The sequence below is a fragment of the Lissotriton helveticus genome, chromosome 5_1, assembly GCF_964261635.1.
Source record: "Lissotriton helveticus chromosome 5_1, aLisHel1.1, whole genome shotgun sequence".
Taxonomy (NCBI): Eukaryota; Metazoa; Chordata; class Amphibia; order Caudata; family Salamandridae; genus Lissotriton; species Lissotriton helveticus.
Window position 1 is genome coordinate 1,937,688,667 of NC_136065.1, and position 16,970 is coordinate 1,937,705,636.

Consider the following 16,970-nt stretch of genomic DNA (forward strand, 5'->3'; position numbering starts at 1 on the left):
TGCAGAAGTGAATTACGCGGCAGTAGCCTAGAACGCTACCTGATAAAGTCAATGGGAAAAGTATCTATAAGAAAATAGCTGCGACTGGGGTGAGGTTACCAGTCCGCCAGAACCCTAGGAAAGGGCTCGGCTCTTGATGGCCTCAGGATCACGGACACTGTAGGTTTATCTGAGCCCAGACTGGGGAGTTCGGTGCAGAGGAGTTTTGTCTGACAGGTCGGTGAGTTAGAGGCTCTCACAGTTCTCAGTGGTCCTGCAGAAGATGGAAAAGAAAACACAGCAGGACCACTCTTGGTGTGGAGCTGGCCTCTCAGAGTTCCCCGATGTGCAGGTAAGTTTTGGCAGCAGTGGTTTTCTGACTGAACTTAAACAAGCCTTGGTGCTTGCTGCTGGCTCTGGTACCTCGGGTATTGGTGAGGGGTAGTTTGGGGAGGTTGTCCTGCTTCCGGACGAGTCAGAGTAGTTGTAATTGGCAGAGAGCAGTAGTCAGGCATGATGCTGTTCCACAATTCTCACGTCTGCGGCTCTTCTTTGTCCTTCTTTCAGGCAGACACATCTCAGTTCCTGGGTGTCCGGGGGACACCTAAATGTTAAAGTTAGGGGTGTGAAGAGTAGTAGCCAATGGGCTACTTACCCTTGGGGTCACTACACCCCCTATATGACCACTTCCTGATGTGAATGGGCACAACAAGATGGTGGAATCCTTATTTCGTGGAGCACATCAGGTATCCCACCTCAGGGGTGTGACTAGCCTGGTGGTGGTATTGCATAGCTAATTTCCCACCTGTGATGGTACGAAATGGGCCTCAGGGCAGGGTGTGGCATCTCTCTGATCTGAGGGAAGCAAGGCTCGCATATCAAATGCAGCAGGGGCTTTGAAGACCCTGGCATGGATATTCTAAATCACTAGCCATCCCACTGAAGGAGGTGTTTCTGGCCTTGAAGAGCTTGGGGTCTCACCTGCAAGGTGTTCAGAAACCGGTCTGTTGTCACAGGCTGGATGATACCAGTCAGCCAGCATGTCAATATACATCTAGTATAGGTAACCGTACAGATTTATTAAGACAAGGTGTTGGATACCAAACACCATAGGTTTCAGCAAAGTCATGTAGTTGCTGAACACGTAATGACCAGTGCCCAATACATATACTTAAGATAGCTTCCCTGGTCACTTGTACCATCTAGTAATTAAAGTAGACATCACATGCGCTTAGCTGCTCATGCACATATGCCCTCACATGTAATATAATGCACCCTGCCACAGGACTAAAGTGCCGGCTGTAGGTTTGACTTACATATATTACCTGCAGTAACTTGGCATGGCACGCAGTGAGTGTGCCATGTGTATTCACTCATGCTCTACACCATGACACAGAGTCTGTATTCAATTTGTATGGGGGGGATCCATTTGGGTGGCATAATACATGCTGCAGCCCGGAGGGACCGTCTTTAGTACGCAGGCCTTAGGTACCAGGGGTACCACTTACTAGTGACTTACAGGGGGTGCTATAGTGTGTACCAACTGTGCTACAATTAGTCCACTTTACCTTGCTTTTAGGGAAAGAGCACTTGGCTTGGGGCCTGCGTTAGCAGGCACTTTGTCATGGTCATCCCCATTTTTTGCCACTGGTACTGATGTTTTTTGACTGATGTGCACAAAGACAGGCACTTTCCTACATTTTCAACGTTATCTGTAAAAAACGGTTCTCTAACATTAGGTATTTCATATATTTACATGCTTGAATATTCACACTTGTCACCTCAAGAAAGGAAATCTTGTGTTTTGCTCGTGACACAAGAGACAAGCATGCCCTCTCATTGCACAGCCAAGATTTCAACTGCCTGGCCTGCGTAGCTGCTGACCTACCAAAGTGAAACTGCCATAAAACACCTGCACTTATCCTCTCGGCAACAAAGTACCAGAGGATCTTTACTCTTGCATTCATACACAATATGGAGGAGAATACTGGTAAGCATGGTGATATGCCAATAACTGACCTGCACACGACACACACTATGCACAGCCTACAGCTCTCTACCACTCACAGGCAACAATGTTGATTAAACAAAATACGCAATGTAGGCTATGAACACACTGCAATTAGTGTTGACTAGTATGGTGTTACTCGTAACAGGTGATGCAGCATCCGATGGTGTCAGTTCACTACCACAATAATTTACTGAGAGATCCTAAAAGGGCGAGGCACTAAGGCATCAAACAAAAATCACGTTTGTAATTAGACAGTCAGTTTTCCAGCATTGATTTTATTCTGCTTCATTTTCTTCAGACAAAACAAAAAGTACACATTTTGCGCCCTTTCCATATTTTAGTGGATTATTTGTCTTCAAAATCCCTAGAAATAATTCTGGCAAAAAAACAAAAAAATAATAATAAAGACACACACACCTCAGTAGTATTATGTTCTAATACGATTTTGTTAGGAGCTGAGGAAAAGTGTACTACACTTTGCCACACTGAACACTTGCTGCCCTAAACTCCATGCTTCTGGTGTCATGGGATCGCAAAGATTAAAGCAAATGGGATTTGTGCTCTCAGACCACGCATCAACAGATCATGCATGGCATCTAGGGTTGCAACAGTTTTTAGTATTGGTTCTTCAAGAGGTACAGCTGGATATTTTCTACTGCATTGCAGTTTTTAAAACTCTGAGACGATTTAAAAGTGCAGGACAGATAAAAATGCTCTGGGAACAAGTTTTAAAGCTATCCTCACGTTCCTGGCAGCCATCAGAAACAGTGTTTCAGTGCGACCCAAACCTGCCTTGCACCTGGTCATTCGCCGGGAATATTGACACCCCACACTGGACCACATAATGCACCTGGAAACTGCTTGGTCAAAAAGGCATAACCAAAAATATAAATAACCATCAACTGAGCAAGAAATTGGACTAGAATTAACATTCCAGGGAAACCACCACTGAGTAGTGTGGTTCACCAGACTTGCCCACAAAAAAGGCAAGACGCCTCTCCACACCATAGGCAGCAATTATATATGGAGGACAAAATTCTATTGAACATTCAAGCACTTTTAAGCTAGAATAGTCTAAAACATATTTCACAGGCTCAGATGTTACGTGCTGCATAAATTAATCTGCAAATGTTGAAACTGTAAACAGAGACAACGTGTGTAGTGAACTTTGAAAATAGTGAAGTGAAGGAAATAGAGAGCCCTGGATTCTAGCTTAGTTGTCAGATTCCAAAAACACTTGTGACATGATAATGAGGGATGTGAGGATTAAGAGGGAACGGGAACTGCAGCTTGTAGCGAGTAGCGCAAAGCATGCAGACCCCAGATCTTTGGCCCACAGAGCAGGAACTCAAAGTCTTTGGCGGCAGTACTGGGAGCTGCATTCTGTGTTGAGCACCACCACGATGTTCCTCAGCCTATTAGGGAGGGGATGAATAGAGTGCGGACATACAATGGCATCACAATATGTCATGTCAGACTATCAACTGTGAGGAAGGGTAACTAGGTTTCCCCAAAGGGATGCAGATATATCATAGGCAGTTTACCTACAAACCTTGATCAGCCCAGGTCAGTTTCACCAGTACCCCTCAAAAACCCGTAACTATTGTGTTCAGTCGCTCAATGATGCTTTAAGTCCAAAAACAGCCTTATCGCTATCGGCCCACGTTTCACCAGTATCTCTCCTTGTACATCATGCAGCGGTTCAAACCATAATGCACATTCAAAATCAGGTAACTTGCTGTGCTCTATTCACCTATAGAGAGGCCTACCTGAGCCTATGTTGGGAAAAGTGCAACTATTCATCTTTCATCACCAGCTTTCTCTCTTGAATTAGCTATTTCACGCAAATAACTAAGAAAAACAGCAATTTCTCGACCTTTCCCTCCACATGTTCGAATTTTTCCAATGAGCATGGTTTACCAGTCTGTTTCCAACAGCACAGCTGTTTTTTGATCACCCATCAGCAGGCTCCCAACACCAACAATTTGTCCACTGCAAGGACAAGATGCTATAATTAAGAAGGCATCGGAGCTTGGTCCATTTCCCACATCCACCTCGATGAGGGAAAGCCATTTGGTAAGGCCAGAAGAATGGCGTGCGACCTTCACTTGTGGTCATTTCCCTGTACACTGACCTGTCAGCAGTCATGCCTGAGAAGATAAGGGATAAGGAGGATTAAAGATTCCTCTAATGGGCAGCCCATCTCCATAGTAACAAATTATAGATCCCCATCAATCCATCACTTTCTCCTGTCTTTTTGTTTTCTTTCCTGTCGCCTGGCTTGCTGGTCTGCCACAGTACGTGGCATCAGCACCACACTTCCATCATTGGCATACTGCAGAGCATATTGATGAGGAGAGTATGGCTGGCCATTTTCATTGCGTAGGTGATCAAACACTTCTTGGTAAAGACTCTGCACCTTCTGCTTCATTTGCCGAATGGATCGGAGGAATTCTACCTTTTCTCGAAGCAATTTCGACTTGTCTCTTCGCAAATCGTCCACATCATGCTCGAGGTTCAAAATTGTATCCAGCTTCCTCTTACGGCAATTTTGAGCAGCCATCTTGTTTTTTCCTCTCCTCCGAATGTCACGAATTAGGCTAAGCTGTGTCTCACTCAGCTGATATTTTGACAACATCTCGTTAAATTCCTCCACTGGAAGATTAATGATCTTCTCATTGGTGAAGGGTATCTTCATGGCCCTGGCTCTCTGCTCATCCCGGCCCATCTGCTTGTCAAGGAAGTCTTCTTGTGTCTCTTTACTGCTCAATCGCATCACAGGTGACATCTGGGATTCATCGCTGTCTACAACTTCAGGTGCCATGTTATATGTGTGGTTGTGGCCAACCTGCTCTAGATATGGCAAGTATTGGAACTGCGAGGGATCCAGGTAGCTCATACGGCAAAACTTACTATACTCTGGTTGGTATCCAACAGCCCCCTCGGATCCCTCGAAGTCAACAACTTCAGATTCTGAGCTGTACCCAACTGCTCCTTCTTCAGAGAATGAAGTAGAGGAAGAGGATGAAGAAGAGGCTGTTGAGGAAGAAGATTCAGAACTACTAGGAGAAGGAGGGCTGTGACTAGAGTCCAAGGAAAGTCCTGAGTCTGAATCAAATTCCTGTTGTAGCTGGGAAGCCTGTAAAGGATTAAAGCCCTCTTCGATGGCAAGGTCCATCATACTGATCTCTGCAAGCATAGCTTCATCAAGAAGCCCCCCTAAAGGATCTGGCAGTTGAGGACTGGAGGTCTCATTGGTGGTACTGTTCAGCTGAGGCTCGAAGAAGGTGCCAGTGAAGTTGGTGGAGCCAAAGGTTGAATTTAGGTGAGTGGAGTTATCAGGAGCCAATTGGAGCAAAACCGAATTAGAGGTTGAGGACGTTCCTTCAACCACAGGACTGAACAGTGAAGAAAGGTCTTGGGTGCAGCTAGGCAACAACGCCTGATGCAAGCTCACATTCTGGTGAATTGGTGTGCTAGGGGCTAAGCTGAAGTTCATGTTAAGCAGATCGCCGCTTGTGCTGTTGTACAGTGAATCCTCCGTTCTGTTATTCACATCCAGTGCCTAGAATTAAATGGGAATAGATTAGTAAATCTGTAATGACTATTAAAATTGATTAGACAATGCTGCAGGTTACACATTTTGAGCCTAATGTATTCTCGAACAAAAGAAAAGGTAAGATACGGTAGGATACTATGCACAGCTTTAAAACCTCAATCCAGCACACAGCATACAAATAGACCAGCTTTCCCACACCTTGTTAAAGACCACTATAAAAAGGCAGAAACCATAAAGACAAATCTAGGACACAAACAACGGTGACCTTATCCAGCTACAATACAAGATGGAAGACCTCAAAGCAAAAGCAAATGCAACTTTGATAGTCTATACCTAGATACACTGGCCAGTCTTCACTTATTTTCCCTATATAAAAAAAGGGAAATTTTAAATGGCTGATAGTCACCATTATTTGTGTAGTAACAAAAAAACTGTGGTCACACCTATAGCCGCTTAACTGCGGCGGTTCAGCAGAGTGGGCGGGACCACGTCAGCCAACGGACGTGCGCAGCACTACGGAGATAGTGCTCACGACGGTCGTTGGCCGACAAATGCAGCGAAGGGGTTAAAGGAAAGATAACTGGAAAGAAAGGCAATGTAACCCTATAGCATATAGCCTAAAAGACGAGCAAAAATTAGCTCTGTGTCTTAAGGGAATAGCATGCCACCAGTAACCGCCAATGCTCTCTCAGTGACAGATTGTGTGCGCATGTGCCCTTGCTAGTGTCTGTGTGTGTGCGCACAAGTGTGTCTGTGCATTTATATTCTGTAAAGAAGGTTGCTCCACTTAGGTATTTATTCTAGAATACGAATCAAGACATCTTGGTAAAGGTATAAGTGCCCATCATAAATGAGCAATGGATACGTTTCTTGGTAATTCAGCAGTAGCCACTTTACTTTGATTAGATTCAATAGAATACAATAAAATACAGGAAAGAATCCCCCATAAAAAGAAATGCTTGGACGTGGCTAAACCTATACATAGGGCAATAAATGAACAAATATGGACACATTTCTAATGGCTACAGTTTTATTGAGGTAAACATTTCTAACACTAAACATCCACAGTATGTAAAGTCCTCTCTGCTGAATAGGAGGGATTCTGGAGAAAGTTTGGAGGGGAAACAGGTTGACAAGAAATCTGAAGCTACATTAGGGAGGAAACTAGAATAAGTTTACACCATTTTATCTTTTTGGAAAACACACATTAGGTTCAGTACAGTATATCGTGTGACTTTCACCAACTCTATAAGGGTGAAGTGACAGCAACCAGTAAGGCTGCCTTCCAAGAGCTAGGGTGCAAAGCAGCTTATGAATAGGTTTGAAGAGAGTAGAGGGAGACATTAGTTTTGAAAGTTCCACATTGCGCTCTCATGGAGGTAAAGGGCTCCTTAATGGGGGAAAGATTTGTGATTAACTTTCTGTAAGAAGTAATGATATCAAAGAAAATTGCAGCGCAGGTCTCACCGAACAAAGATGATCTGGGAGTACGGTCTCTTGGCACCTGGTTGGAGCAATACTTTCTTCCAGATACAGTAGAATGTCTTCCATGTGAAAGAATGTGAAATTCTGACAGATGGACGGCTCACCTTCTTTCAAATAATGTACATAAGTCGATTAACACAGAAAAATCTCCTGTGGGCTCGCAGACCAGATACCGCACCTCTCCCCATTTCTTGTCATCTAGCTCATTTAATAAGCAGCCTGAGACCTGCTGTGGCAGAACAGCGGCGGGGATGGATTCTTTTAGTGAACCCCGGCCATCTGATCACTCACAATCTCAACAGTCCCTGCATAACGGTTCCACTCCCAACTCCTTGATTCCTTCCCATACCCTTACTACCAGTACACATCTATTAGACATACCTTGTGTGAACCTAGGCCGCACATGCGGAGCCACCAGTAACGTCCCTGACTCTAATTCACTTATTTCATGGAATGTCGCGGGGCTAGCTAGTAAGGCCTTCAACAAAGCTTGGCTAGATGTTATTCACATGCACGACATCTTATGTTTCCAAGAATCTTGGTGCTGTGAAGAAGTTCATCTTCTGGGGTATCAAACTTTTCACTCCCCTGCCACACTATCAGCTCAGGGTCACAACAAGGGGGGGCTCTGTGTCTATGTTTCAACAACAGCAAAGGTTAAGATCCACAAATTCGTCTCTAGCACCCACTTCCAATTTTTACACTTAAAGTGGGGTTCGTTAGAGAATATTGTATTGTTGAACTTTTATAATAATATGGCTGATACCGAATTGGAGTCCACCATGTCACATATATCGCGTCTGTTGTCACATACTGTGGATCGCTTTAAGGGGGTAACAATAATGTGGGCAGGGGACTTTAACTGTACTATTTGCCCACAGTCCGATTCTCCTTTGTGTGGCATTGCAGATTTTGGTGAGGAAAACCCAATTCATTTTGTGCACACAAAGAGGGGGATGTTGCTAAATACATTTGTTTTTAAATTTGATCTTTGTTTTGCCAACCAGTCCTGTCCCGCACCCGTGCAGTTTGAGCCAACCTTTTTTGGTAGAAATTGTAATTCAACTATTTATTTCATCCTGATATCTACTGCCAACTCTGGAATCTTGACCTCGTGGGTGGTCGGCAAGGACGTATTTAGTGACCACTACCCCCTTTCAATCAGTGTAAAAACAAAGGAGCGAAATGCTAAAAATCCTACCCTTCTCACGTATCCCTATAGGATCGAACTATCCAAAACTAATGGCTACGTGGTGAAATGGGAGAAGATTGTACCCGGTGTGTTTTTGAAAAAGCTACTATCCGATTCCGTAAACGATGTTAATCTCTGCCTAGAGGAACAGGTGGACCCTTCTTCTGTCATAACTGCTTTTGCCAATATCCAACAGCGGATAAAAAATTTGCTGACCCGGGCAGCAAATAATAACTACTTACCTAGGGAAGGGTGGTTCGATGGGAAGTGCACAAAAGCTCTAAAAGCCCTTAAAAAAGTTTTGGCACTCAAACCTAGGGACCCTCACACAATTCGCAGTGCTAGGCAAGTATACAAACGCGCATTAAAAGAAAGAACTCAGGCCTTAAAAAAGCAAGCATGGGCCACACTAAGAGAAGCATCCGCCCAGAAAATTACCACTAAGTTCTGGAGATTGGTCAAATCTTTGTACCAACCGAATTATAGCGGTAATAAATTAGATCTGGCAATAACAGGTGACAGATGGTACACACACTTTAGGCAATTGTACATGGACATAAAGCCAGCTGACACTATCATTTCGATAGGGCAGGTCCCAACTGCCTCACAAACCATAGATAGTAGGAGGGATACCCATTCCCGAGTTTGTCCTTTCCCGATTGATATAACTTTTACAGTAGGGGAAATGCAGGATGCAATCAGGGACAGTGCATCAGGCAAAGCACCAGGGCCAGACTGTACCCCGGTAGACGTGTACAAAGCTGAACCAGATTACTGGGCCCCCTTGCTCACAAATGTGTTGAATAAGGGCAATCTAAAGGGGTTCATAGAAACCTGGTCGGATGCAATAGTGGTCCCCATTTTTAAAAAGGGCAGGCGTGACGACCCAACCTGCTATAGGCCAATATCCTTATTAGATGGCCTTATGAAATTAGCAGGGAGGATTATTTTAAAGAGACTTCAGGAGTGGGAGGAGGAACACAATGTAGTCTCACATTTTCAATATGGATTCAGGAAGGGTATAGGGACTGCTGAGCAGTGTTTAAATCTGGCCCTTTTATGCGCTAAATATACGCAGGCTAGAGGTGGGTCACTTTTTATAACTTTTGTTGATTTAAGTTCTGCTTTTGACTGCGTGGACCATACTTTGTTATGGTCAACATTGGCCGAGATGGGCATTGATGCACGCTTAATTACCTTTATTAGAGAACTGTATCATAACTGTGGGGCAAGAGTGAGATTTGGCAAGCAGGGCGAATGTACCGACAAATTCGCCCTGTCAAGAGGGGTTAGGCAAGGGTGTATCCTAGCCCCCAGGCTATTCACTTACTACATAAACTCAGTGGGCCAATACCTCTCTCGCTTTCAAAATGATTACCCTACCGTGAAAGGTTCACCGGTGCCAATCCTCTTGTATGCCGATGACGCGGCCATAATGTCCCAGACCCAAGTGGGACTGCAGAGAGCAGTGACTAAATTTGCAGGTTTTATGCAGGATAGAGGGCTGAAAGTAAACATTTCGAAGACTTTCACCATGCCGTGCACCAACAAGCGCAGGAGGGCGCCATGTAACGTGTCCCTGGACAAACAGAATATAGCCATTGTAGATAAGTTCTGCTACCTGGGTATATTGTTTGACAGGAAATGCCGTTGGAAACAGGCGATTGAAGCAAGGAAACTGGCCTTCACTCACACCATAGGCGCCTTATGCACTTTTTCCAATAGAGTGGGTGGAAAACCCATCAAAGAACTGGTACAAATATATCAGGCGAAGTGTGTGTCCACAGCCACTTACGGGGCGGGACTTTGGGGCATCGAGAAGGATCAATCTCTGCAGAGCTGTGAGAACCAATTCATTAGCTACCTTCTAGGTGTACCAAAAACCTCATCTTCATTTATGACGCACATAGAGACTGGAGTTAAGCATTTGAGCGACATAATCAAGACGGCCCCAATTCTTTTATGGCATAAGGTATGGACAACAAGGGAAGCCAGTTTTAATAGGGACCTCCTGGAGGATTGTTTGGCCCTAGATGGGGTTGCAAATTTCCGATGGTTGTCGTACGTAAGATCTGTACTCAGTGAGATAGGCCTCCCAGATTATTATGTAAAACCTAGAACCCTGGAGGGCGTATCTAGATCAGCTCTCAAAAAAACACTGACCTCCCACCTGGAAACTTTGAGATGGAACGTTGAAAAGAACAAACAAACCATCTTAAACTTTCAAGAAATCACCCCTAACGAAGGCATGCAGATGTATCTAAAAGTGGACCCCAGCCCGTACCACAGAATGCTTTTGTCCCGTCTCCGCCTTGGGATTTTCTTTCGTATGGTTTCTGTACCGGAGATGAATAACTGGTCTTCATTGAAAATGACATGTTTGTGTGACAATACCGCATTTCAATCTAATCTGCATTTAATGTTTTTTTGCTCTTTCTATTCCACCCCCAGAAAACTCTATCTAAAACCTCTCTTAAACTGTTGGGGTGTAAGAAATTGTAGGCCTGCCTTCTTAAGATTGTTAAAATTTGAAGACGAGCATGTGATTTTTGCGGTATCTTGTTTTTTAAGATCTGTCATGTTGCTGCGGAAAAACCATGCGGTAAAACATTCTGGCTTGGGTCCCTCTATCTCTATTGTGTTGGACAGCACAAATTCCATTACATATTGTATTGTACTTGAATGAATTTTTTATTACAATTGCTGTTTTTTAACTGCTAATTTTATATGTAAGCATTTATTAATTGCGATGTTTTTAAATGTATGTGTTGTGCTTTTATGATTTGATGAAAATCGAATAAAGCTTTATTAAAAAAAAAAAAAAATGTACATGCAATCTTGGGGAATATTTATTAAATGGCTATATTGCAAGATTACAAGAGCAAGGTTGCCAAACTTAACAACGGACAGTTTAAGTGTAGCATCCAACTCTAAAATTTAACAGCAGATAGTGTGCACGGCAGCCTCTTGTGTGGATATTCCAATAGGGGAAGAAGGTCAGTGATCACCACTGATGTGGCTACTCTTCTACGATTAGGATCATCCAAACTCTAATAAGAACTGATAGAATCCGGGGTGTCACAAGATAATCATGCACCAACATCTTCAACTTGCTTACAAAAAGGCATTCCTTAGAGTGCCTGGTGAGTAGAAATATAGGTGCATAACCAGAGCATGTCCTACATTTGTGAAATTTTGGGGAAAATCCCAGTAGTAAAAAAAGACACCACACAAATGCGTCATTTAGAATACAGTCATGAGTCTCTTGAAATGCTCTCCAGTGAGACAGTCCGCTCCTGCATTTTGGACACTAGGTAGTAGTTGGATTACATTGAAATGCATGTTCTAGATCTTGCTCCTCCTTGACTGTTGAGATTATGCATCACCGAGTTATTCGCATGTACAAGCAGGCACCTTTGATTTTTCAGACAATGCTAATATACTTTCATCTGCAGTCTGGCATTTGGGAGTAGAACCACGCAAATGCTACTGACCCCTGTAATGATGAAATCTGCCGGACTATTGAATGTGGTGTCCTCGTTTTCTTTCTCTTTGTGAGAAACTTCAAACTCCCCTTCAAGTGATACATTCTTGCTACCTGCGTGTTAAGAATTGCTTCTAGGTGATGGGTGATGAATGGAACAGACCCGCAATCACCTTGGAATGCTTCACTCCGACTCCAGAGCTGGGAAACAAAACTTCTACATGGTAGTGATCAGGTTACTGGAAAGTTGATGCTTTTACAAGCCAGTCCCAAGTATTTCACAAATCTTTCTGAGATGCGGAGAAACTACAGCCAAACACTTTGACAATGTTAGTGGAGCCACTTTAGCTGAAAGAAGTAATGCGTATTGACAGAGTACACTGCCCACCAGCAAAGTAAGGACTCTGATGTTTGACAAAAGGCATATGAAAACAAGCATCTTGGAGGGATGTGGCACATATTTAATCTCCATAGAGTTGGAGTACAATTAATGAAAAGCCTAATTTCTGATATTCTTTTCACAGTAGTTTGCTGTACTTCGAAAACGGGATGGTGCACTCGTCTAGGACTCATCTTTCAAACTACTAGGAATATACCTTTCTGGAATGAGGACCAATCTTACAGCCTTCTTACATAAAAAAGTGCTTACCTCCAGGTGAAGTAAGTCTCAATGGTATACGGATATGTGTTTTTTGGAGGAACGCTTGCAGGAGATTAACACAACCTGGGAGTGTAGCCACTTAGAACAATATTCAGCACCCATCTATCTTAATAGAATTGTATAATATTTCTGCAGTTTAATATAGCACAAATATGGCTCAAAGTTATTGGAACCCTTAGAGCACTAGTTACATTCCTGAAAGTTAAATTTCTTAAGGCACAGGGAGATTAACTGTCCAAAATCACAGGATGCGGAGGCAACGCAGAGACTCAAACCTAGTTCCTTTGTTCCAAAGTCAGCTCTTGTGGCCAGAATGCCACATCTTCCCTTCCAGGTGACAGCTGATGTTCTCCATACTGGCTGACAAACAGAAGCGTGAGAAGTAGCAGTCACTAACTGGCAGGTTTTCCGGCAGCAGCTGATGTTTGGTTCCTTCCTCCCCTTTTGCGGATGTACCAAGACTGGTCAGCTTGCTTCTGATGTTGCTGGTACTTTTGGAACTACTGAGACCACAGCACAACTTCAACACTCTGTTGTGTGCAAAGCTGTTCATGGGTTGTACGTGTGTGTCCTGTACTCTTTAGTCACCCCTACCTGCTCCTTAAGAGTCTCCAGCTCTGCTTTAAAGTGGAGCTAGATTGAGCTATGCAAGGCTAGCCTATTAGAGTACCCAAGAGAAGCCAGGTCGGTTGAATCTGCATTAGTACAGTTCTCATAACTGGGCACAACCCTCCCTCCTTGCAGAACCTCTTTAAACGTCTGTCTTCAAGTGGAACCATCTCTTGAATTCACTAAAGAGTAACCCAGAGCAAGGCTGTGGTGCTCATTTTATTCATCGCAGTTGCGTCACAAAACTTTCTACAAACTGCATCCGTTCTTAATGGAGAGATAGCTCGGTTTGTCCTTGCTTGCAGCTGAAATAACTGAATCTGAAGGAGAAATGCCTAAAGGAGCAAACTCTTGTCCTGGTGGGCTGCATTTTGTCAGACATTTGCACAGGAGCAGAATTTGCCATAGCCGGGTTTGAAAAATAAAAAAAAACTCTACATCGGAGTCTAAAAGCCCCAGGGAGTCTTGCCAAGGAATGATTGAGAGCTTAAAAAAATAACGTTTTAGGTACCTTCCATGACCAAAACTTTATTAACAACTTTATCAATCAGTGGGATTCTCGCTGGAGAAAACTCAGATAACAGGGAGATTTGGCAAAGTGAAAAAAGCAAAGAAAGACAAGAGGCATATGAACGGTGTGGGGATCTTAACATACACAACAAGCACTGGCGTTGCCAATAGGTCTCGCAGTAGGAAAGTTGGAGCTATTACAATTGCAAATAACAATGCCTTTCATTTTTGTTTTCATTTTAAAAACCACTTGGCTGCTTGTTTCCTGCCGACCCTGCACTCCAGAGGATACTTTGGACACTCTACCTCTACGCCTCGCGGAACCCGCTGCGCGGGTCCCGCATCGCAGGGGGGCGCTCCTGTCACTTTTGGAAAGCTGGTTGCTGGGGTCTAACAGGGGCTGAGGGCTGCGAGCGAAAGGGCTGGACTCCATATCCCAGGAGTCCCAGGAAGCCGCGCCCGCTCCACCTGGGCTGCTCTCCCTCACCGCCCCGCCCCCAACGGACTGGGGATTAAATACCGGATTGCCCTGCATCTCGGGGGACCACTTGGCTGCTTGTTTCCTGCCGACCCTGCACTCCAGAGGATACTTTGGACACTCTACCTCTACGCCTCGCGGAACCCGCTGCGCGGGTCCCGCATCGCAGGGGGGCGCTCTTGTCACTTTTGGAAAGCTGGTTGCTGGGGTTTAACAGGGGCTGAGGGCTGCGAGCAAAAGGGCTGGACTCCATATCCCAGGAGTCCCAGGAAGCCGCGCCCGCTCCACCTGGGCTGCTCTCCCTCACCGCCCCGCCCCCAACGGACTGGGGACTAAATCACAGTTATAACATAACGTGTGCATACCGCTGCGCGGGAGCGCGCCGGGACAAGGGCGGGACAAGGGCGGGACAAGGGCGGGACAAGGGCGGGACCGAAGGAGGCCGGGCTGGGCCACATCCCCAACATTTTACTTGCACATCCCATTCTGACCAAGGTGATGCCCTCGCCGGCACCATGTGAAACTCCATCAAGGGAGGGGGGCAGCAACACAGGGACGCTGGACAATTATTTTAAATCTGCCAAAGGAGATGGGGCCAAAGAAAACTCCCTAGAGAGACGTAGGGCGGAGCGACGGCGTTCCATTGAATCCATGAAGAGTAGATCCTTGACAGAAATCACCCCGTATCCTATCTCTCAGGAGGAAGGTACGCCCCCCAATAGCTTAAATCCCCCGCCCCTTGAGGATTTCCCCCTTTTACTCCGGGAAATTCCAAGCACCCCCGGATGGAGCCTACAAAGATTACAGATACAACTCCTCCCACGACAGGCAATACCCCAGTGAATCTGGTCATTCAAACTCCCGTTTTGAATATAAACAAGAAGAGTAAGCCAAAACCAAGTGTTGTGGTAGAGTTGCATAGGCCTCCACCTAGCAAACGCTGTAGGAAGTCAATGGGGGGGCGGGGGAAAACTAAACTTTCTCATTTAGATTTTGGGAAAAAACATACTAACGTACTCCAATTTGGGAAGGATAATGAGACCGCGCCTACTGTTGTCCCCTCTAAGGTCCCAAGTCCTAACATAGCTAGTATTAACAGTGATCCAGTGGCCAACACATCCAATATAAATCCCCCGTCCATATCAATGGGGAGTATAGAATTCCTATTCCGTTCCCTTCTCCAGCCCATCAGTGATAGCCTGAAAAAAGTAGAGATTAGGCTTACTCTACTAGAGACATCTCTTACTACCTTGAACACCTTAGTTAGTAAGCAATCCAAAAATGTGGGACCTTATCCCCCTGTTGGAAACACTCCTAAACCAGGAGCCTCACAGGGTGCCAACAAACTCCCCCCTCCGAGCGCATCTATTGCCCCCCCCTTGCAGCCACTAATGGCTATTCCAGTCGAGGCACCGCGCAATATTCTAGCCAGTAGGCCCTCACAACCAACAGTCGCTGCCCCTCCAAGCTCCCAGATAGGGACCAATGATGGCCACCAAGAAGCTGGCAGCGCCCTTGCACCTTCCCCTGGTCGGCCAGTCCCAAGACCACAGAGACCAGATCTTCCGCCAGAAGCTAATAGTTTAACGGTGGTACTAGCAGGCACCCCCCACCTAAGAACAGGAGAATATGAAGACTACCAATCCCTAAAAAAAAAGGTGATTAAATGGCTGAATTGGAACCGACCCCTACCATCACATTTTAACAATGAGATCATTATGGTTAGAAGGGTCCCTTGGCTAGGGAGGACCAGAAAAACAATAATTGGGGACTGTATTTTGGTAACTTTTAAAGATCCGGGCACTGTCTTGCATATTTGTGAAGGTGTTAATCGTTCACTGGATTCTACCATTCAGACCCTTCCAGTATCCTTTTTCTTCCCTCCAATTCGCATGCACAATGCTCCATTGCATGATGAATGGATAAGGGTGGAACATAGGCGCAGACCCAAGGATTTTGCACAACGCCCTAATCCTCAATTGCCAGACACACCTTATTTCCACTTCAACCGTTTTAATTGCTTGAATAGCTTGGATGGGGTTGATTGACTCTCCGTACATAACCCAGTGCCCCGGGATAACGGCTCCTGCACATTTTCTGAGCCATTTTCCCCGATAGTTGGACAAATTCCTGGACCACCAGAGGGCCCAGTGACTCCGGATAATGGCACCGCAGGACTTTTTGATACATCCGGCCATAATGTTGACATTGCATCTGGAATACTGAATGAGCCAGTGCTTGTGGACAACGGCCCCTGTAGACTTCTTGAGCCACCTGCCCTTGCTACTGGTAATGTGTCAGAACCCTTAATTGATATGGTGTCTGAAACCATCCCCTTTAACTCTTCTGGCACGGCAACTAACACCCCCGAACACTTGAGGTTAATTTGCTGGAATGTTGCTGGACTGGCCAATAAACTGGGTGACCCGGACTGGGCAAATTACATCGAGACTGGAGACGTATGTATGTTCCAGGAAACCTGGGCCAGAGAGGATTACGGTCACCAAGGCTACATGTCATTTTTCATTCCAGCTAGGTGGGAAGGCAAAGGTCGTCCATCAGGGGGGCTTACGACCTGGGTTGCATCTCATTTGGGCTGTGTGGCAACACGGCTGTTGGCTAACTCTGAAGACATTCTTGTGGTTTCATTATCCTGGCCTAACCAAGTCAAACTTATTTTAATTAACATTTATTCTAGGCCAGTGGGAATTGCAAAGGAATCACCGACCATAGATGAACTCTCGAACTATATATCTGAACTACCGAGTGATTCATTCTATGTGGTAGGAGGGGATTTTAATTCCCACTTTGAGCCACTACCCGGTCTTCTGGAGGGGTTTTCATCGGAAGAAGAGGTCAGATGGGCAGTGCCCCCAGTGGAAGGTCCCCCCCCGAAGGTTTGGACCCCACTAGCATTACAAATCACAGCCCTTACCCTAAAGTTTGGAATTAGAGCCTGCAACGGGCGATTGAAATCTGACATACTCAGTAAAACCACCTAT

General features: G+C 45.1%; 1 protein-coding gene across 8 annotated transcripts in view; it reads right to left on the bottom strand.

Annotated features, from left to right (window-relative positions):
• Window positions 1–2,245: 2,245 nt before the first annotated feature.
• Window positions 2,246–16,970, bottom strand: part of NFE2L1 (NFE2 like bZIP transcription factor 1) — a 165,477-nt gene continuing 150,752 nt past the window's right edge. For all 8 annotated transcript variants that reach the window (XM_078645568.1, XM_078645563.1, XM_078645570.1 and 5 more), the window contains one exon: window positions 2,246–5,555. In XM_078645568.1, coding sequence (XP_078501694.1) covers window positions 4,230–5,555 — 1,326 coding nt within the window. In that variant the 3' untranslated portion in view covers window positions 2,246–4,229. The remainder of the gene's footprint in view (window positions 5,556–16,970) is intronic.